Genomic DNA, 22,502 nt, shown 5'->3' on the forward strand with positions numbered 1-22,502 from the left:
TCGTTGCAGTGCTAACAGATTGCCGACGGTTGCAGAGCAAACTAATTTCATTTGATAGCCCATTGCTTTCACATCAATGTTTGTACGCCGGTGACACTTACAGTACAGTAAAAGGTTTCTGGAAGGTACTTAAAAGATGAAAGTAATACATAACCTGTATTTGCCAGACACAGAACGGGTGCACACGTGTGGATGAGTGCAGCGTGCAGGAAACAGCAGACAGCCAGGGGATTACTTACAGGGTGAGGCAGTTACCTCTTCAAAAACCATTCATCGAATGTGTTACTGTTTGTAACTACAGCTCAAGCCCGTTATAACGCGATCCGCTACAACGCGAATCCGCTTATAACGCGATGCACGCGTGGCTCCCATTTTCGTATTTATAAATACTTTACAACGCGATTATTGGTGTCTTAAATACTTTATTGTAAAAGGCATACAATTGTATATTATTTCTAATGCGATCCGCTAATAACACGGTGTGATTCTTTGGACCCCAAGCACAGCGTTATAAGGGGGTTGAGCTGTATTATCATGTAGATGAATTTACATAAACACCAATACAAAGATTGGCTGCCCTATTGGGTATCTAGCATCAGCTGAGCGCCTAAGGGCCAGGCTGTCCCAGTCTCCTGGAGTAATGGGGATATTCCCCAAATCTCAGGGATGTCTATCAGTGTATGTATGTGTCTATGTGAGACAGTTTGCTCTGTGTCTATTACTTTATACATGTCTGTATGTACGACCCTATGTACGTGTATGTACTGTATGCACGACCCTGTGTACAGTATGTACAGTATATATGACCCTGTGTATATATGCATACATGACCCTGTGTATGTACAGTATTTACGACCATGTATATGTATGTATGCACAACCCTGTGTATGTACCGTATGTACAACCCTGTGTATGTATACACAACCCTGTGTTTGTATGCACAACCCTGTGTATGTTTGCATGTCCCTATGTATGTACAGTATATATATGACCCTGTGTATGTATGCATGACCCTATGTATGTATGCACAGAATGTTCGACCCTGTGTATGAATACAAGACCCTGTATATGTATGCACGACCCTCTGTATGTACAGTATGCACTGGCGACACACTTTATTCGAGCTCGGCTAGTCCCACGAATTCGGGTATACCCGGGTGTATTGAGGTTTGTGACTGTTTTCTGCCCGAGTGCATTGAGGTATTTTCCAAGCAGGGATTGAAGCATTTTATTCCCGCTGGCTGCAATACTGCACAGTATATATATATATATACTGCATTACAATTCATGAATTTATGCCATCTGGTAGACACGCGAAGCATTGCAGCCTATTAAATCCTAATCATTATCATTTAACAGATCAGCCGCCCGTCAGCCAGGCATGAACCCAGGCTGGGAAGGCAAACGCAACGGGGCTTGTCAGAGGTGAGGAGCGGCGCATTCCAGGTATCTGCCAGGTACATACTGGGTATTTGCTCGAATAAAGTGTGTCGGTGCAGTATATGACCCTGTGTATGTATGTATGCATGACCCTATGTACAGTATGTATACTGTACATCAGTGTAACCTTTGTTTGTGTTATGTCCCTACAGTGGATCCTTCATAATCTGTGTCCCCCAGTGAGCCCAGTTTAACATTGGACTTCGGAATAATATCCTTCTATGCAGTGTGGGGGAATAGAACCTGCAGCATGGGGGAATAGAACCTGCAGCGTGGGGGAATAGAACCCGCAGCGTGGGGGGAATAGAACCCGCAGTGTGGGGGAATAGAACCTGCAGCGTGGGGGGAATAGAACCTGCAGCGTGGGGAATAGAACCCGCAGCGTGGGGAATAGAACCCGCAGCGTGGGGGAATAGAACCTGCAGCGTGGGGGAATAGAACCTGCAGCGTGGGGGAATAGAACCTGCAGCGTGGGGAATAGAACCTGCAGCGTGGGGGAATAGAACCTGCAGCGTGGGGGAATAGAACCTGCAGCGTGGGGGGAATAGAACCCGCAGTGTGGGGGAATAGAACCTGCAGCGTGGGGGAATAGAACCTGCAGCGTGGGGGGGATAGAACCCGCAGCGTGGGGGGAATAGAACCCGCAGTGTGGGGGAATAGAACCTGCAGCGTGGGGGAATAGAACCCGCAGCGTGGGGGAATAGAACCTGCAGCGTGGGGAATAGAACCCGCAGCGTGGGGAATAGAACCCGCAGCGTGGGGGAATAGAACCTGCAGCGTGGGGGAATAGAACCTGCAGCGTGGGGGGAATAGAACCCGCAGCGTGGGGAATAGAACCCGCAGCATGGGGGAATAGAACCTGCAGCGTGGGGGGAATAGAACCCGCAGCGTGGGGGGAATAGAACCTGCAACGTGGGGGAATAGAACCCGCAGCGTGGGGGAATAGAACCCGCAGCGTGGGGGAATAGAACCTGCAGCGTGGGGGGAATAGAACCTGCAGCGTGGGGGAATAGAACCTGCAGCGTGGGGGAATAGAACCTGCAGCGTGGGGGAATAGAACCTGCAGCGTGGGGGGAATAGAACCTGCAGCGTGGGGAATAGAACCTGCAGCATGGGGGAATAGAACCTGCAGCGTGGGGGAATAGAACCTGCAGCGTGGGGGGAATAGAACCTGCAGCATGGGGGAATAGAACCTGCAGCGTGGGGGAATAGAACCTGCAGCGTGGGGGGAATATAACCTGCAGCGTGGGGGAATAGAACCCGCAGCGTGGGGGAATAGAACCCGCAGCGTGGGGGGAATAGAACCCGCAGCGTGGGGGGAATAGAACCTGCAGCGTGGGGGAATAGAACCCGCAGCGTGGGGGGAATAGAACCTGCAGCGTGGGAGAATAGAACCTGCAGCGTGGGGGGAATAGAACCTGCAGCGTGGGGGGAATAGAACCTGCAGCGTGGGGGTATAGAACCCGCAGCGTGGGGGGAATAGAACCCGCAGCGTGGGGGGAATAGAACCTGCAGAGTGGGGGAATAGAACCCGCAGCGTGGGGGGAATAGAACCTGCAGCGTGGGGGAATAGAACCTGCAGCGTGGGGGAATAGAACCCGCAGCGTGGGGGAATAGAACCCGCAGTGTGGGGGAATAGAACCCGCAGTGTGGGGGAATAGAACCCGGTGCTGTGTTTGAGCTCTGGGGGAAAGCTACATTTTTATAATAATTCAAAGAAAGAAGGAGGTTTACAAAAAAAATACACAGGAAAAGCAGCAAAACCAAGGAAATAATGCAGCCGTATAGCTGGTTAGTAATGGTGGGTTACAGTGTATCAACATGTGGCAATAATATGTGGCTGCTCCTGTAGCCGCTCCCCAAAACTGTCCCTTACCCAAACAGAGCACAATTGTAACATGGACGTAACATAATGCAGATTCACCACGGAGCGTCCGTTGGAGAGGTCTGCCCAGAGCCGGTGAGAGGGTATTAGGTAGCCTAGCCGAACCTCCAGTCTTGCGGCCCCCCTCACAATTAACTTTAGAAAATTAATATTGTGCATTAGTACGAATACAAATTCTGCATTTATAATGACAGATTTATTTATTTTACATTAAAAAGGAGAATAAGATACTGATTGTGCATTCTTATTGTACTTGGGGTGTGTAGTTATATGCCCTGAGTGGTCTAATGACCTTCATATTGCCAAATCTCAAGGGAACTACTCCATTCTGATCCTAATTGACATCTCCTCAGCTTTCGATACTGTTGACCGCTCCTACAATCATTCTTCAATCTCTTGGCATCCCTCAAACCACCCTCTCCTGGTTTTCCTCTCTCACTGGTCCTTCTGTGTCTCTTATGCCAACTCCTCTTGGACCTCTATGAAACTCTCTGTAGGTGTACCTCAAGGCATGGTCTTGCTCTCCTCTCTATATACACTTTTGTGGGGTGACCTCATTGACTTCTTTGGAACCTATCATGTCTATGTTGATGACACACAACTATATTTAACTACACCTGACCTTACACCTGCATTCCTGTCCAAAAATTACAGAGTGCCTATCAGCAATGGATGGCCCTTCAACATGGTGATAACAGCGCTCCTCATTACATTACAGTTAATAACACTACTACTATATCATGCAACCCGTCTCACAAGTACGCTACCTAGGGGTTACATTCAACTTCTCACTGTCCTTTTTCATATATAAATGCTGTTACTAAATCTTGCAGTTTCTTTCATTGCAGCCTTGCAAAAATACGCCCCTTCCTATGATCCACTACCAGTAAAACACTAATTCATGCCCTTGTTCTCTCCCGTCTTGATTACTGTAACATTTTTTTTATCTGGCCTCCATGCCTCACACCTCTCTCCCTTACATTCCATTTAAAATGCTCCTGCTCTAATCATCTCTGCTTTTCCAGGTGCGTATCTGGTTCTGAAGAAAGAGCACAGTGTCGTGCTCCAGGAGAAAGTGTTTGTTCGGACCTATGTGGACTCCAATATATGGTGAACCTAGAAACGTAATCATATGTCAACGAAAACACCTGCCCAGGCCCTATGAGGAGAGTAACTCTTTACCTCCTATGAGGAACCCGGGGTCTCTGGTGTGATTTGGCTGTCCAGAAATTGCAGCTGTTTGCGGCTTAGCGCTGGAGGCTGGCGGTGGTTTGGCCGCAGGCTCAATCTTGAAATCCGTCTCACGTGCGTGTTTCCGGTTTGAGATAGAGCAGGAAAATAAAAGAGAATTGGGAAATGCGGAGCAGCTACTGAAGGAAAATGGTACGGGAACCCGAAATTGGAAAAATATGTATAAAATATTTGATTAAATCATGTAACAAAAAAGTAAAAACAACAGACAAAAAGTCTCTGGAAATCTCCCGTGCATTCCACGCCACTCGGACGCTTTCTCAAGGAGTGCATATCTGGGTATGAGCTCCTAAACTCTCTCTCTGCTGGCTTGGTATTCAATTCTGTGTAAACTGCTAAATTCTCCTCCTTTCTTTTAAGGCTCAACACCCCTCTGCACCTCCATATATCTCACCTCTGATCTCTCGTTACACCCCTCTGCACCTCCATATATCTCACCTCTGATCTCTCGTTACACCCCTCTGCACCTCTATATATCTCACCTCTGATCTCTCGTTACACCCCTCTGCACCTCCATATATCTCAACTCTGATCTCTCATTACACCCCTCTGCACCTCCATATATCTCAACTCTGATCTCTCGTTACACCCCTCTGCACCTCCATATATCTCAACTATGATCTCTCGTTACACCCCTCTGCACCTCCATACATCTCAACTTGGATCTCACATTACACCCCTCTACCCCTCCATATATCTCAAATCTGATCTCTCGTTACACTCCTCTGCACCTCCATATATCTCAACTCTGATCTCTTGTTACACCCCTACTCACCACATACGCTCAACCCAAGGCTGTCTCATCTTTGTACCTTTTACCAAACAGACCTGTCCCATCTTAAATACTTCTCACTAATCTCTCCTTACTTTTGAAACGCTCTTCCACTCAATGTTCATCAAAGCACCTTCACTTTCCGCATTGACCACTTAAAAGACAAACTCAATACATTTTCTACGCTTCTACTACGACCTTCAGATGCCCTTGACCTCCATGGGCAACTCCACTTTTAATACTGCACTTATACTCCTACTGTGTCTGTACGCTTCCCGACATACCACTTAGATTGTAAGCTCTTCGGGGCAGGATCTCCATATACCTATTGCGCTTATCCCCATGGTTTGTAACTTATTTACCTAGTAGTTTCGTATTGTAAAGCGCTGCGTACATGTGATCCCTCATCTGATTGAGAAGGATTGAGCCAAATATTTGCTTGAAACTGGGTTTGTAGGTTCAGTTTCACAACACAGAGCCAAAACTAAGGTCAATCTAACAAGATGAAGAAGCAAAACCGCGGTCTTTGAACGGATCTGCTGGTTCTTTACTTTGTTGACCCAGGCAAGGCTGTAGATAGCAGTTCTAGTACCACTACTTTTTATATCCCTCGGACCATCTCAGCCTGTGTCCTTGTTTCTTTTGCTTCCCCGAGTTCTCAATATCCCACATAACACGACAGGAATCATTCGTACATGGAAATCCCTATCAATGTTACTTTACACCTGCAGAGGCAATTAGAAGCCTGATGAAATAAATCATAAATAAATATACCCACTCAAAAATTACATTGATTAAGCTTTAAACTCATTTTGGATTTTTTTTTTTGGGGGGGGGGGGTGAAACCTGAAATTAAATTGCTTTTAAGTTTGCTCCTGCGGAATAATTTTAATACCCTACTTATTACCATTGCACCTTCTGGGGGGTGTGGGGGGGGGGAGAACAGCATTTGTCTAAATATCTTTATTGCAGTAAAGAAGACTTCAGTGGTAATTCATTTTTAATGTATAATACATGGCTGATTATGGACATGTTTTACAGGTGCACAGAGCTATGGGATGGGGATTCTAATCAGTGCTAATGTCAAGGTTTATTTATTTTAATTTTGATACTGTATCAATAATATATGAGATTAGCTCAGCTGTCGTGCACATCACCTGCACTGATTAGGCAGAGGTTCTGCACTTAAACATTGCAAAGCTTCAGTGCTATAGGCGCTGTCAAACCTTCTGCATCACATTGCAGACCCCGCTGGTAGTAAAAGGGTTAAATTAACAATATCTCAGTGTACGGTGAGCTCGCCCAATATCTCAGTGTACGGTGAGCTCGCCCAATATCTCAGTGTATGGTGAGCTCGCCCAATATCTCAGTGTATGGTGAGCTCGCCCAATATCTCAGTGTATGGTGAGCTCACCCAATATCTCAGTGTATGGTGAGCTCGCCCAATATCTCAGTGTATGGTGAGCTCGCCCAATATCTCAGTGTATGGTGAGCTCGCCCAATATCTCAGTGTATGGTGAGCTCGCCCAATATCTCAGTGTATGGTGAGCTCACCCAATATCTCAGTGTATGGTGAGCTCACCCAATATCTCAGTGTATGGTGAGCTCACCCAATATCTCAGTGTATGGTGAGCTCACCCAATATCTCAGTGTATGTTTAACTCGCCCAATATCTCAGTGTATGGTGAGCTCGCCCAATATCTCAGTGTATGGTGAGCTCGCCCAATATCTCAGTGTATGGTGAGCTCGCCCAATATCTCAGTGTATGGTGAGCTCACCCAATATCTCAGTGTATGTTTAACTCGCCCAATATCTCAGTGTATGGTGAGCTCGCCCAATATCTCAGTGTATGGTGAGCTCGCCCAATATCTCAGTGTATGGTGAGCTCACCCAATATCTCAGTGTATGGTGAGCTCACCCAATATCTCAGTGTATGGTGAGCTCACCCAATATCTCAGTGTATGGTGAGCTCGCCCAATATCTCAGTGTATGGTGAGCTCGCCCAATATCTCAGTGTATGGTGAGCTCACCCAATATCTCAGTGTATGGTGAGCTCACCCAATATCTCAGTGTATGGTGAGCTCACCCAATATCTCAGTGTATGTTTAATTCGCACAATATCTCAGTGTATGTTTAATTCGCACAATATCTCAGTGTATGGTGCGTTCACCCAATATTTCAAACCTTTTAATCTTCATAGTATCGCAAATCGAGTTAGACGTCTCTGAAACTTGTTGGCCATTGATCCAATCTCCCTTCCTCCTCTGGTGCCAGCTAGCGGATCAATCCACCCTAACTAGCCTCCATTTTTCTTACGGGATTGGAACCTGGGGGGGCGGGGAGGGAATCTTTCAGAGCTGAATCACACTATTTTTGAGCTTCAGGCCCCCCCTTCCCCCTCCCGCAGGTCCTGAGATACATACTGGTGAAGTTACCAGTATTACAACTGATGATGTTGTGACTTCCAATTGGCCTGAGATTTCGAAGCCATTGTGTTGCCCATGGAAAAAGATTTAAATCTGGTATCTTCACCAGTAAGTATCTCGGGATCCGAGGGTATAGGGATATGGCTCAGGGGGGACACCGAATTCCTCTCCTGTAAACACATGTGGTGTAAAACAAGAAAACGAGTTGGGGGGGTGGAGGGGGGGACTGCTTCATTAAATGATGGTACACCCCAAAAACCACTCAGGATAAGTGATGTTCATCATGTACAGGAGATGCACAAGAAGGGCTAAAAATGCATTTATTCTGAGGCCATATCATTCTAAAAACCGTCAGTGGCGTAACTACCACCCGAGAATGTCCCAGGGGCCCCAGCTCGAGCACCCCAAGCGGTTACAGAGGCCACGTGCTCTTCCCCACGCCAGTGAAACTGATTGCCGGGGAGAGAGTGGGGCTCCTGTAAGACAGCAGCCCAGCATCATCAACTTCGCTGCGGCATGTATCGCTGTGTCGTCACATGGATATGCGTTTCCGTGACACCGCAACGTGTCATGATGCCAACACGTTGCCCGGGGCGGCCCTTACGGCGTAGTTACACCACTGAAAACAGGGTATGCATACAGATGTAGCCAGCTTTACCATTCGCGGCACCACCATCACGAGTGACCATGCCTATCGCAGCTGGGGAATGAGTAATGCTGTGGGAGGTCCCATTGAAAGGAATGGACCCCCACAGTGTCATCATGGCAGCCACCTCCCCCAGCGCCTCGGCTTTTCAGCGATGATCCGTTGAGCTGGGGACGGTGAGGCTGGCTATATCAGTAATTCCCTCACCAGTTGTGCATGTACCGGACTTTCTGAAGACCCTTACACAGTTCTGTACACTGTAAGTCTACCTATGTAAAGAACTCTGGTGATGGTTTGTAGAAAGGTCTCACAACCTGCATAGAATCTACAGTTCTCCTGGAGCAACACGGCTACTAGAACTTACTGCTCTGTGAAGATAATTTACCCCAAGTGCGATTCTTTGAAGCTGGAAGTTTCCTTTTAAACATGGATGGATGGAAGTGGGATGTGTAAGAGAGGAAGGGATGGATGGGAGAGGGATGTGTAAGAGAGGAAGGGATGGGGGGCAGTGGGATTTCTAAGAGAGGAAGGGATGGATTTTAGTGAGTAGCACTATTTTTTTTTTAATTGTAATGTATTTTATTTTTTGTTATTTTATTTTTTAGGTTGCCCATTCATTGCCATTGTGGCAATCCATGCCCATATTGTGAGCATAGTTTACCACAGTCACAATCAATGTTTTTTTTGTCAAATGTTTGTTTTTATTTAAATGTCACGTGTTTTATTTTGTGCCTCTTTTTTTTAGGTTGCCCAATCATTGCCATTGTGGCAATCCATGCCCATATTGTGGGCATGGTTTACCACTGTAACAATCAATGGGTAAAGGGGGAGGGGAGTGGGGGTAGTTGCCCCAGGGAGGGTGTGTGGGCCTCCAAGGTGAGTACTTAATTTACTTTATGGCGGCTGGCTAATGTTTTATTTTTAATGGGCAAATGCGCTATAATCCAAATCTGGATAAAAAGATGTTTGTCCGTTATTGTACTGTATGGGTTTGGGAGTGGGGGGCTTGGGGGTATAGGGTGTGAGTAGTAGGGTTGTTGAATTTGAATGTTTATTGGCTGTAGAAGGGGTAGTTGGCCCGGGTAAGGTAGCGGGAGGGGTTGACCCCTTTATTACATTAGTGGTTCCCACTGCTTTGATAATGAAGGTGTTAATTCTTCCCGCCATCTTCCCGGTAGACCTAACCACCCACCCTGAGGCCAAGTACCCATTTCACCCCCCCACCCCCTGCACACTGCTGATGGATGTTCCTGTGTCTCACTGTCCCTTACCCCCTCCCTTCCTGCACCCCCCCCTGGACACTGCTGATGGATGTATGTTCCTGTGTCTCACTGTTCCTTACCCCCTCTCCCCCCCTGCATCCCCCCCCTTCCCACTGTTGATGGATGTATGTTCCTGTGTCTCACTGTCCCTTACCCCCCTCCCCCCCCTGCATCCCGCCCTGCACACTGCTCATGGATGGATGGTCCTGTGTCTCACTGTCCCTTACCCCCTCGCCCCCCCTGCCCACTGCTGATGGATGGTCCTGTGTCTCACTGTCCCTTACCCCCTCGCCCCCTGCATCCCCCCCCCCGCCCACTGCTGATGGATGGATGGTCCTGTGTCTCACTGTACCTTACCCCCTCTCCCCCTGCATCCCCCACCCCCTGCACACTGCTGATGGATGTATGATTCTGTGTCTCACTGTCCCTTACCCCCTTTCCCCCTGCATCCTCCCCCACCTGCACACTGCTGATGGATGTATGATTCTGTGTCTCACTGTCCCTTACCCCCTCTCCCCCTGCACACCCCTCCCCCAGCACACATTTATATATGGTCTTACTGTCCTTTTCATCCATTTATTTCCCTGTCTGTTTATTCCTTCTCTGCATCATCTGCCTTAGATAGCAATCTTGGTTTTCTTTTTTTTTTTTTTACATCTGTTAAACTCCTGGAATCTCTGTAAATCAGTATCCCCGACCTGAGGAAGAGAGATATCACAAGATAGCTTGTCTAATAATATCTATTGTTAGTCCAAACATGCCTGTTATTTGCCTGGTTTTGCATCATTTTTGCATTTTAGGAAATAACCCCCCCCCCCCCCCTCAGAGACCCCGTTATTACTTTTCATTTCTTGGTGGCTCCCCCTAGTGATGTCACGCGAAATCCAGAGACGGGCAAACCACAGATCACTGGCAATGTACAATCATCATATCTATCTGAAGTTGGGGTGAAAAGAATTCAGTGTAAGAGTTCTGGCTGATGCAGGAGAACAGGAACGGTATGTTCCTGTCACTGGTCTGCACTGGTCTGCACTGGTCTGTTTATCAGGTCCACAAAACACAGCTTGAAAATCATCACTGCCCCGATGGTTAGTGGTTTGCCTTTATTTTTGGCAAACCAAGTGCAATGGGGTCATCTAATGGCCAGAAAGGTTAACAGCAAGGAAATGATATGTTATGCACGTTTGTACTAGATTGTAAGCTCTGTGGGGCAGGGACTCGGGCCTGCAAACTTCATATTACTGCATACATTGTCAAATGACAAATTATTGTTATCATGAAACTGCTTCTGTCACTGACGGAGGAGTTATTGTTTTTTTTTGGAATGAAAGGCGTCACTATCCCACGTCGGACATGGGCCGCTGTGCAGAATGGATTTTCTGAACGCTAGACATGAGGTTGTCCAGGGCAGGTGTGCTCAACTCCAGTCCTCCAGCATCCCCTCCCCCCTCCCCCAACAGGTCAGGTTTCAGGATATCCCTGCTTCAGCACAGGTGGTTTAATCGGTCCCTGCTTCAGTACAGGTGGTTCATTCGGCCCCTGCTTCAGTACAGGTGGTTCAATCGGTCCCTGCTTCAGTACAGGTGGTGCAATCATTCCCTACTTCAGTACAGGTGGTTCAATCGGTCCCTGCTTCAGCACAGGTGGTTCAATCATTCCCTGCTTCAGTACAGGTGGTTCATTTTGGCCCCTGCTTCAGCACACGTGGTTCAATCATTCTCTGCTTCAGCACAGGTGGTTCAATCGGTCCCTACTTCAGTACAGGTGGCTCACTTCTTCATCCACTGAGCCTCTGTTAGAGCCACCTTTGCTGAAGCTGAGATATCCTGAAAACCTGACCTGTTGGTGGGGCTGGGGGACTGGAGTTGCAAGCCCCCCACCCCCCCAACACCCCCACCCCCTGGTCTAGTGCATCTTATTTCTCCAATAAAACACAAAACAATGGGGGGACAAGAAAGTGAAAAGAGCTCCATTGATTTTCCACTACACACGGAATCATTTTAGCACGTTGAGGACGGGCAGATCTCACCCTCTCTGTCCCTGTTACTCCCCAGCAAGACTGAGAAAGGGGATTGGAAGTTAGGACATCCCCAGAGGGGACAGACGGGGGAACGCGACACTTTATATGATGAGTTTTTTATGCATATCTGGCCCTGTGACTCCCCAGCTGTAAAGCGTTGCAGATATAATGGAGAATGCCAGTTATTTGCATCTACAACAGCATTTTCCAATATGTAGTTAGTTGCAAAATAATCTAATCCAAGCCTTTAAAGGGGCAGTTCAGCGGTGGGGAAATAAAATCACCTTTATTCCAAGTCCCTTTACAAGCAGAATGGTGCCGAGAAAGAAAACGTAATGAGTCCATACATAATATACAGGCGGAAAACAAGGGGGAAACAAAGGGAAAGGGAGACTCCTGAACAAAATTCCAAAAGCAAACTTACAAAAATGGCAGATTTCATTTATTTATTTTAAAAATCCACTTATTAATACAAAAATGTAGAAAATAAATCAGCGTTGCTCAAAGCTGCGCATGTAATGGTGCAGCCCCTCGCTGGGTCAGGATTTAGTGGGTCTGGAGGAAAGGGACCTGGTTAAGGTAGTCCAGAGTTGCAAATTGGCAGACCCCCTGCCCGCAGGGTTGCCAGGCGGCTTCTCCAAAAATACTGGACACAATGGTGAAAGGTGCGACGCGCTCAAGAGACCTTTCACTGCTCCATGCAGTTTCCTCCTCTCCTTGGCCCCACCCCCAGGCTCCTGACACCTCCTGATTGGCTGCTGCTGGGTAATGCAGCCAATCAGGATGGAGAAAGCTGCCCAGGCCCCTAGCAACAGCCCTGCTCAGGGAAATACCACGGCCCCACCAAGCCGGTCAGGTCACTATGTCCAGAGAGGTAATACCAGCATACACACACATGTCCAGAGAGGTAATACCGGCATACACACACATGTCCAGGGAGGTAATACCGGCATACACACACATGTCCAGAGAGGTAATACCGGCATACACACACATGTCCAGAGAGGTAATACCGGCATACACACACATGTCCAGAGAGGTAATACCGGCATACACACACACATGTCCAGAGAGGTAATACCGGCATACACACACATGTCCAGAGAGGTAATACAGGCATACACACACATGTCCAGAGAGGTAATACCGGCATACACACACATGTCCAGAGAGGTAATACCGGCATACACACACATGTCCAGAGAGGTAATACCGGCATACACACACATGTCCAGAGAGGTAATACCGGCATACACACACATGTCCAGAGAGGTAATACCGGCATACACACACATGTCCAGAGAGGTAATACCGGCATACACACACATGTCCAGAGAGGTAATACCGGCATACACACACATGTCCAGAGAGGTAATACCAGCATACACACATGTCCAGGGAGGTAATACCGGCATACACACACATGTCCAGGGAGGTAATACCGGCATACACACACATGTCCAGAGAGGTAATACCGGCATACACACACATGTCCAGAGAGGTAATACCGGCATACACACACATGTCCAGGGAGGTAATACCGGCATACACACATGTCCAGAGAGGTAATACCGGCATACACACACATGTCCAGAGAGGTAATACCGGCATACACACACATGTCCAGAGAGGTAATACCAGCATACACACACATGTCCAGAGAGGTAATACCGGCATACACACACATGTCCAGGGAGGTAATACCGGCATACACACACATGTCCAGGGAGGTAATACCGGCATACACACACATGTCCAGAGAGGTAATACCGGCATACACGCACATGTCCAGAGAGGTAATACCGGCATACACACATGTCCAGGGAGGTAATACCGGCATACACACACATGTCCAGAGAGGTAATACCGGCATACACACACATGTCCAGAGAGGTAATACCGGCATACACACACATGTCCAGAGAGGTAATACCGGCATACACACATATGTCCAGAGAGGTAATACCGGCATACACACATGTCCAGAGAGGTAATACCGGCATACACACACATGTCCAGAGAGGTAATACCGGCATACACACATGTCCAGGGAGGTAATACCGGCATACACACACATGTCCAGAGAGGTAATACCGGCATACACACACATGTCCAGAGAGGTAATACCGGCATACACACACATGTCCAGAGAGGTAATACCGGCATACACACACATGTCCAGAGAGGTAATACCAGCATACACACACATGTCCAGAGAGGTAATACCAGCATACACACACATGTCCAGAGAGGTAATACCAGCATACATACACATGTCCAGAGAGGTAATACCGGCATACACACACATGTCCAGAGAGGTAATACCGGCATACACACATGTCCAGAGAGGTAATACCGGCATACACACACATGTCCAGAGAGGTAATACCGGCACACACACACATGTCCAGAGAGGTAATACCGGCATACACACATGTCCAGTATTACCTCTCATTTTTTACTGGACAGGATGTTCAAATCCAGGACAGCCCGGTTCAATACTGGACACCTGGCAACCGTACGGCTGCCCGTTTATGCTTGAGTTCAGTAGTGGGCCGCAGACTCTGGATACACACAGTGAGGAGGGAGGAGGGAGATACAGAGTACAGTATTGTCCAGGTCTATTCAGAGGTAGCGTCATAACAACATTTGACTATCAATCTTTTCGGCGCCGGCAGTCGAGTCGCGGCAGGTTCCCAGATACAGGAAGGGGGGAGCTCCGTCGGACAGTCAGCCCGATCACCCGCTAGAAAACGGACACTTAGATTGTAAGCTCATCGGGGCAGGGACTCATTTTTCCTAATGTTACTTTAATGTCTGAAACGCTTATTCCCCTTATGTGATATATTATTACAATATGTCACGTGTGTTACTGCTGTGATGCGCTACGTACATAAATGGCGCTATATAAAGATATACATAAATTTACCCAAAATGTACCTGGTACATCAAAGGGCCACTGAAAGGGTAAACCCAGTAGAACTATGCACACCTGTGTGCCATCTGGGTTTCACTGCACAGGACATCATCAATAAATCCTCAGTCATTGTTCCTACCTCCTGAATGCTGATAACGTGACATAGGACCCAAATGTACTAATGGTAGTGTAATAGGATCAAAGGGGATGATTGATGAATAGGTTTTTTTTTTTTTTAAATCTCTATATTGATCTTTATTTAAAGCTGCAGTTCAAGCTGTTGTTTAAACAAAAAAAATTCATTCAATATGTGCATCAATACGATCTACACACAGACAAGTGATTAGCTAAGTTGCTGATCGATCTGTTCTCCTGTAATCGATCGCTGAAGATTCGGCTCGGGGGTTCACTAAATGCCTCCTGGGTCCTCTTCTGCTGCACTGACAGCCAAAGTTCTGTGGGGAAGATCATGTGACCAGGCAGGCACTAGATTCAATTGGTTCACTGCTAGAGAGAGGGCGGGGCTCAAAAAGGTGAGGCTGTTTCAGAAGAGGAAGGGGATGTAACTTTGTAAATGGTTGCTATAGGAACAAGAATGCCTGTTACATTAAAATACATGAAAAGTGTTTTTAAAATAGTTTTTTCTTTTTAACGCTACAAGTATTTTCTCATAGTACAGAACTGATTTATTAAAACAAAAAACACAGGATATTGCTTGAACTGCAGCTTTAAAGAAGCAGTTCTCAAACTTGTTTTTTTTTAACCCCTGAACCCCCCTATTTTACTGGTAAAAGCGCATTTCAGTCTCCTCCTGGGAGACACAAAATGGCGGATAAAATCTCCAGCATCTGGCGGGAAAATAGGAGGCTGTAACGTCATCCATTACGACTTCCTATTGGCCCGTGTCACACCGGAGATGTAAAAACCAGGAAGTGCCAGCACTACCTTCGTACCGGTGAGTATGTCGGGAAGCAGAGGGCCCCCGGAACGGAAATCAGCGCGTTTTCGTTTCTGGGACCCCCTGCTAATAAAAAAAAGTTTGATCGCGTTCCTGCGTTTCCATGAAGTGAGGAACGCGATCTAACCAGTGAGGACACGGAGGAGTCCCTTCTCTTCCGTTTCCTCCAAAATGGCTGCCGCAGTCACGTGACCACAGTATGCAGGAGGGGGCCGTGGCACTCAAGCACCACGACCCCTCTAGCACTCAAAGGGTTAATACAGAATAATACAACTCGGCACAAATACAGATTACAAGTATCCTTAAGTGTACCATTGCAAAATCTCTATTAAAAAAAAACCCTCTCTCGACCCTCAATGTCCTGCCAATTACCGACTCGTGGCAAGTATTCCATTCCTCGCGGAAATAATCGAGCGAGCCGCCACTTACCAACTCCAATGCCAGCTTGAAACTCATAACATAGCGGACACTGACCAGTCAGAGTTCAGACCCCACCATGGTACTGAATTGGCCCTTATCACTATACAGTATGAGACGATACACTGTACTACACCTACTCAATTAAGGCTATGACCTGGCCCTCATACTTGTCGATATGTTGGCTGCATTTGACACTCTTAATCATAACATAATCGCCACTAGAATAAAGGAAGTAGCTGTCCGCAGAGACACTGTGTTGATTGGATCATCCCATTCTTGGACGGCAGCACGCATTCCACCCATATGGGACAACATATGGCCCCATATACCACGGTAACATGTGGAGTACCACAAGGCTCATCACTTTCCTCCTTCTGTTCAACATCTGCATTAAATCTCTGGCAGACCTCGTTAGAACAAGAGATCATAGATTCCATCTTTATGCAGATGACACGCAGATATACGTTGGAGTGTGCAATAACCAGTGTTCGACAAACCTATACATTTGCACGCTCCGGGCGAGTGGATTTAACATCGTGGCGAGCTCCTATTGGCCCAAGCAGCACACGTGTGGTACTAGGTGGCGAGTAGATTTTTTTGTTTGGAGAGTAGATTTTTTGGTGATTTGTCGACCACAGGCAATAACCATAAGGAACAAGCCGATTCCGATGTAAAAAGCGCACCGGAGCTAGGTTCGCTCTGTGTATGCACTACACACAGCAGCGTAACAGGGGCGGCTCAATTGCTCGAGGCGCAACAAGATCAGGGGCGAATCAAAAAAAGGGGAAGGGAAACACAAATTGAAAGTGCCCCCTAAAAGAAATCACTAAACTGCACACCAAAAAGTATAAAAGTTAACTTTTAATAGATTTACTTAAAACATATATTACCAAAGAGTTGTGTACTGTGAATTAAAAATAAATTAAATCAACACTATCGAGCATCCATGTCATCAAATGTATGATTATACTATCCCAATTGACAACTTAATGTTGGTGGGATGAGGAGGACAAAAGATGCTGTGAGACAGGGTGTTAACCCCTCTGGATCAACTGTGAGACCAGATGGTAAGTATATGTGTATATGTACAAGTCAGCAAACAGTTAAATGAATAAATATCCAGCGATCCTGCTACAATTTATACCATTAAGCATTCAATGATGAATTGTCAGTATGTTGAAGTGTAAGTGCTTTAAATGGTAAAACTGACACACGTAGTAATAGTAATGAGTTCACAACATGGTGAAACTGACACTCACAGCAATATTATTAGTGAGTTCACAGCATAAGCTCTGTGAAGACACATGTCATGGAAAGCAGGAAAGGCAGGCTCACTGACTGTAGAGATTGTAATAAATAACCGTATACTGAGGTCTACACACATTAAACCAGGAGACTGCAAACACTACATTAAAACAGCTCCAAGTAGGAGACTGACAACATTGCGCGGGTGTGCAATAAGTGTGATATCAGTGTGTGACATGTAGGAGGGTATGTAATAAGTGTGATATGAGTGTGTGACATGTAGGAGGGTGTGTAATAAGTGTGATATGAGTGTGTGACATGGAGGGTGTGTAATAAGTGTGATACCAGTGTGTGAGGAGTTGGAGGGTGTGTAATAAGTGTGATACCAGTGTGTGAGGAGTTGGAGGGTGTGTAATAAGTGTGATACCAGTGTGTGAGGAGTTGGAGGGTGTGTAATAAGTGTGATTCCAGTGTGTGAGGAGTTGCTTAGTTTGATCACTTCTCTGCTGCAGGAGAACTGAAACTATCAGCTGGTCTGCTTGTCACGTGACCCAGGTCTCGCTACAGACAGGAAGCATCATGTGTGCTGTGTATGGAGGAGTGGAGGGGTAAGGTGTGTGTGTGCTGGGGGTGGGAGGCTGTGTGTGTGCTGCGGGTGGAGGGGAGAGGCTGTGTGAGTGTGTGTGTGTGCTGGGGGTGGGGGGGGAGAGGCTGTGTGCTGGGGGTGGGGGGGGAGAGGCTGTGTGCTGGGGGTGGGGGGGGAGAGGCTGTGTGCTGGGGGTGGGGGGGGAGAGGCTGTGTGCTGGGGGTGGGGGGGGAGAGGCTGTGTGCTGGGGGTGGGAGAGGCTGTGTGGGGTGGGAGAGGCTGTGTGGGGGGGAGAGGCTGTGTGCTGGGGGAGAGGCTGTGTGCTGGGGGTATGGGGGGGGGAGAGGCTGTGTGCTGGGGGTGGGGGGGGAGAGGCTGTGTGCTGGGGGTGGGGGGGGGAGAGGCTGTGTGCTGGGGGTGGGGGGGGGAGAGGCTGTGTGGTGGGGGGGGGAGAGGCTGTGTGCTGGGGGTGGGGGGGGAGAGACTGTGTGCTGGGGGTGGGGGGGGAGAGGCTGTGTGCTGGGGGTGGGGGGGGAGAGGCTGTGTGCTGGGGGTGGGGGGGGGAGAGGCTGTGTGCTGGGGGTGGGGGGGGAGAGGCTGTGTGCTGGGGTGGGGGGGGGAGAGGCTGTGTGCTGGGGGTGGGGGGGGGAGAGGCTGTGTGCTGGGGGTGGGGGGGGGAGAGGCTGTGTGCTGGGGTGGGGGGGGAGAGGCTGTGTGCTGGGGGTGGGGGGGGGAGAGGCTGTGTGCTGGGGGTGGGGGGGGGAGAGGCTGTGTGGTGGGGGGGGGAGAGGCTGTGTGCTGGGGGTGGGGGGGGGAGAGGCTGTGTGCTGGGGTGGGGGGGAGAGGCTGTGTGCTGGGGGTGGGGGGGGAGAGGCTGTGTGCTGGGGGTGGGGGGGGAGAGGCTGGGGGTGGAGAGGCTGGGGGTGGGGGGGGGAGAGGCTGGGGGTGGGGGGGAGAGGCTGTGTGCTGGGGGTGGGGGGGGGGAGAGGCTGTGTGCTGGGGGTGGGGGGGGGAGAGGCTGTGTGCTGGGGGTGGGGGGGGGGAGAGGCTGTGTGCTGGGGGTGGGGGGGGGGAGAGGCTGTGTGCTGGGGGTGGGGGGGGGGAGAGGCTGTGTGCTGGGGGTGGGGGGGGGAGAGGCTGTGTGCTGGGGGTGGGGGGGGGGAGAGGCTGTGTGCTGGGGGTGGGGGGGGGGAGAGGCTGTGTGCTGGGGGTGGGGGGGGGGAGAGGCTGTGTGCTGGGGGTGGGGGGGGGAGAGGCTGTGTGCTGGGGGTGGGGGGGGGAGAGGCTGTGTGCTGGGGTGGGGGGGGGGAGAGGCTGTGTGCTGGGGGTGGGGGGGGGGAGAGGCTGTGTGCTGGGGTGGGGGGGGGAGAGGCTGTGTGCTGGGGGTGGGGGGGGGGAGAGGCTGTGTGCTGGGGGTGGGGGGGGGGGGAGGGCTGTGTGCTGGGGGTGGGGGGGGGAGAGGCTGTGTGCTGGGGGTGGGGGGGGGAGAGGCTGTGTGCTGGGGGTGGGGGGGGGGAGAGGCTGTGTGCTGGGGGTGGGGGGGGGGGAGAGGCTGTGTGCTGGGGTGGGGGGGAGAGAGGCTGTGTGCTGGGGGTGGGGTGGGAGAGAGGCTGTGTGCTGGGGGTGGGGTGGGAGAGAGGCTGTGTGCTGGGGGTGGGTGGGAGAGAGGCTGTGTGCTGGGGGTGGGGTGGGAGAGAGGCTGTGTGCTGGGGGTGGGGTGGGAGAGAGGCTGTGTGCTGGGGGTGGGGTGGGAGAGAGGCTGTGTGCTGGGGGTGGGGGGGGAGAGGCTGTGTGCTGGGGTGGGGGGGGAGAGGCTGTGTGCTGGGGGTGGGGGGGGGAGAGCTGTGTGCTGGGGTGGGGGGGGAGAGGCTGTGTGCTGGGGGTGGGGGGGGAGAGGCTGTGTGCTGGGGTGGGGGGGGAGAGGCTGTGTGCTGGGGGTGGAGAGGCTGTGTGCTGGGGTGGGGGGGGAGGCTGTGTGTGTGTGTGTGTGTGTGTGTGTGTGTGTGTGTGTGTGTGTGTGTGTGTGTGCTGGGGGTGGGGGTGGGGGAGGCTGTGTGTGTGCTGGGGCTGGGGGGGAGAGGCTGTGTGTGTGCGCTGGGGGTGGGGGGGAGAGGCTGTGTGTGTGTGTGTGTGTGTGTGTGTGTGTGTGTGTGGTGTGTGTGTGTGTGGTGGGGGGGGAGAGGCTGTGTGTGTGTGTGCTGGGGGTGGGGGGGGAGAGGGTGTGTGTGTGTGTGTGCTGGGGTGGGGTGGGGGAGAGGCTGTGTGTGTGTGTGTGTGTGTGTGTGTGTGTGTGTGTGTGGTGTGTGTGTGTGTGTGTGTGTGTGTGTGGTGGGGGGGGAGAGGCTGTGTGTGTGTGCTGGGGTGGGGGGGGGGAGGCTGTGTGCTGGGGGTGGGGGGGGAGGCTGTGTGCTGGGGTGGGGGGGAGAGGCTGTGTGTGTGTGCTGGGGCTGGGGGGGAGAGGCTGTGTGTATGTGCTGGGGGTGGGGGGAGAGGCTGCGTGTGTGCTGGGGGTGGGGGGAGAGGCTGCGTGTGTGCTGGGGGTGGAGGGGAGAGGCTGGGGTGAGAGGGGGGGGGGGCTGCGTGTGTGTGCTGGGAGTGGGGGGGGCTGTGTGTGTGTGCTGGGGGTGGGGGGGAGAGGGTGTGTGTGTGCTGGGGGTGGGGGGGAGAGGCTGTGTGTGTGCGCTGGGGGGTGGGGAAGAGGCTTTGTGCTGGGGGTGGGGGGGAGAGGCTGTGTGTGTGTGCTGGGGTGGGGGAGAGGCTGGGGGTGGGGGGGAGAGGCTGTGTGTGTGTGCTGGGGGGGGAGGCTGTGTGTGTGCTGGGGGTGGGGGGGGAGAGGCTGTGTGTGTGTGCTGGGGGTGGGGGGGGAGAGGCTGTGTGTGTGTGCTGGGGGGTGGGGGGGAGGCTGTGTGTGTGTGCTGGGGGTGGGGGGGGAGAGGCTGTGTGTGTGTGCTGGGGGTGGGGGGAGAGGCTGTGTGTGTGCTGGGGGTGGGGGGGAGAGGCTGTGTGTGTGCTGGGGGTGGGGGGGAGAGGCTGTGTGTGTGTGGTGGGGGGAGAGGCTGTGTGTGTGTGCTGGGAGTGGGGGGAGAGGCTGGGGGTGGGGGGAGAGGCTGGGGGTGTGAGGCTGTGTGTGCTGGGGGGGATAAGAGGCTGTATGTGCTAGGGGGGGATAAGAGGCTTTGTGTGCTAGGGGGGGATAAGAGGCTGTGTGTGCTAGGGGGGCATAAGAGGCTGTGTGTGCTAGTCGGGATAAGAGGCTGTGTGTGCTGGGGGGATGAGAGGCTGTGTGTGCTGGGGGGGATGAGAGTCTGTATGTGCTGGGGGGGATGAGAGGCTGTATGTGCTAGGGGGATGAGAGGCTGGGTGGGGGGGAGAGGCTGTGTGTGTGTGTGTGTGTGTGGTGTGTGTGTGTGTGTTTGTGTGTGTGTGTGTGTGTTTGTGTGTGTGTGTGTGTGTGTGGTGGGGGGGGAGAGGCTGTGTGTGTGTGTGCTGGGGGTGGGGGGGGAGAGGGTGTGTGTGTGTGTGTGCTGGGGTGGGGTGGGGGGAGAGGCTGTGTGTGTGTGTGTGTGTGTGTGTGTGTGTGTGTGTGTGTGTGTGTGTGTGTGGTGGGGGGGGGAGAGGCTGTGTGTGTGTGCTGGGGGGTGGGGGGGGAGGCTGTGTGCTGGGGGTGGGGGGGGAGGCTGTGGGTGGGGGGGAGAGGCTGTGTGTGTGTGCTGGGGCTGGGGGGAGAGGCTGTGTGTATGTGCTGGGGGTGGGGGGAGAGGCTGCGTGTGTGCTGGGGGTGGGGGGAGAGGCTGCGTGTGTGCTGGGGGTGGAGGGGAGAGGCTGGGGGTGAGAGGGGGGGGGGGCTGCGTGTGTGTGCTGGGAGTGGGGGGGCTGTGTGTGTGTGCTGGGGGTGGGGGGGAGAGGGTGTGTGTGTGCTGGGGGTGGGGGGGAGAGGCTGTGTGTGTGCGCTGGGGGGTGGGGAAGAGGCTTTGTGCTGGGGGTGGGGGGAGAGGCTGTGTGTGTGTGCTGGGGGTGGGGGGAGAGGCTGGGGGTGGGGGGAGAGGCGTGTGTGTGTGCTGGGGGGGGAGGCTGTGTGTGTGCTGGGGGTGGGGGGGAGAGGCTGTGTGTGTGTGCTGGGGGTGGGGGGGGAGAGGCTGTGTGTGTGTGCTGGGGTGGGGGGAGGCTGTGTGTGTGTGCTGGGGGTGGGGGGGAGAGGCTGTGTGTGTGTGCTGGGGGTGGGGGGGAGAGGCTGTGTGTGTGCTGGGGGTGGGGGGGAGAGGCTGTGTGTGTGCTGGGGGTGGGGGGGAGAGGCTGTGTGTGTGTGGTGGGGGGGAGAGGCTGTGTGTGTGTGCTGGGAGTGGGGGGAGAGGCTGGGGGTGGGGGGAGAGGCTGGGGGTGTGAGGCTGTGTGTGCTGGGGGGGATAAGAGGCTGTATGTGCTAGGGGGGGATAAGAGGCTTTGTGTGCTAGGGGGGGATAAGAGGCTGTGTGTGCTAGGGGGGCATAAGAGGCTGTGTGTGCTAGTCGGGATAAGAGGCTGTGTGTGCTGGGGGGATGAGAGGCTGTGTGTGCTGGGGGGGATGAGAGTCTGTATGTGCTGGGGGGGATGAGAGGCTGTATGTGCTAGGGGGGATGAGAGGCTGGGTTGGGGGTAAGAGGCTGTGTCTTTCTGCTCCTCTCTCTCCCCCCCTTT

At 51.6% G+C, this 22,502-nt stretch overlaps 1 protein-coding gene across 2 annotated transcripts in view; it reads left to right on the forward strand.

Moving 5' to 3' along the window:
- The first annotated feature begins 17,753 nt into the window (after positions 1 to 17,753).
- Positions 17,754 to 22,502, forward strand: part of NAGK (N-acetylglucosamine kinase) — a 37,310-nt gene continuing 32,561 nt past the window's right edge. Inside the window, exon 1 of one of the 2 annotated variants that reach the window (XM_075573000.1) lies at positions 17,754 to 17,850. In XM_075573000.1, coding sequence (XP_075429115.1) covers positions 17,822 to 17,850 — 29 coding nt within the window. In that variant the 5' untranslated portion in view covers positions 17,754 to 17,821. Of the gene's footprint in view, positions 17,856 to 22,502 lie in introns of both variants that reach the window. The other variant, XM_075573008.1, reaches the window with a different exon arrangement.

This window comes from Ascaphus truei, chromosome 1, assembly GCF_040206685.1.
Source record: "Ascaphus truei isolate aAscTru1 chromosome 1, aAscTru1.hap1, whole genome shotgun sequence".
NCBI classification, from domain to species: domain Eukaryota; kingdom Metazoa; phylum Chordata; class Amphibia; order Anura; family Ascaphidae; genus Ascaphus; species Ascaphus truei.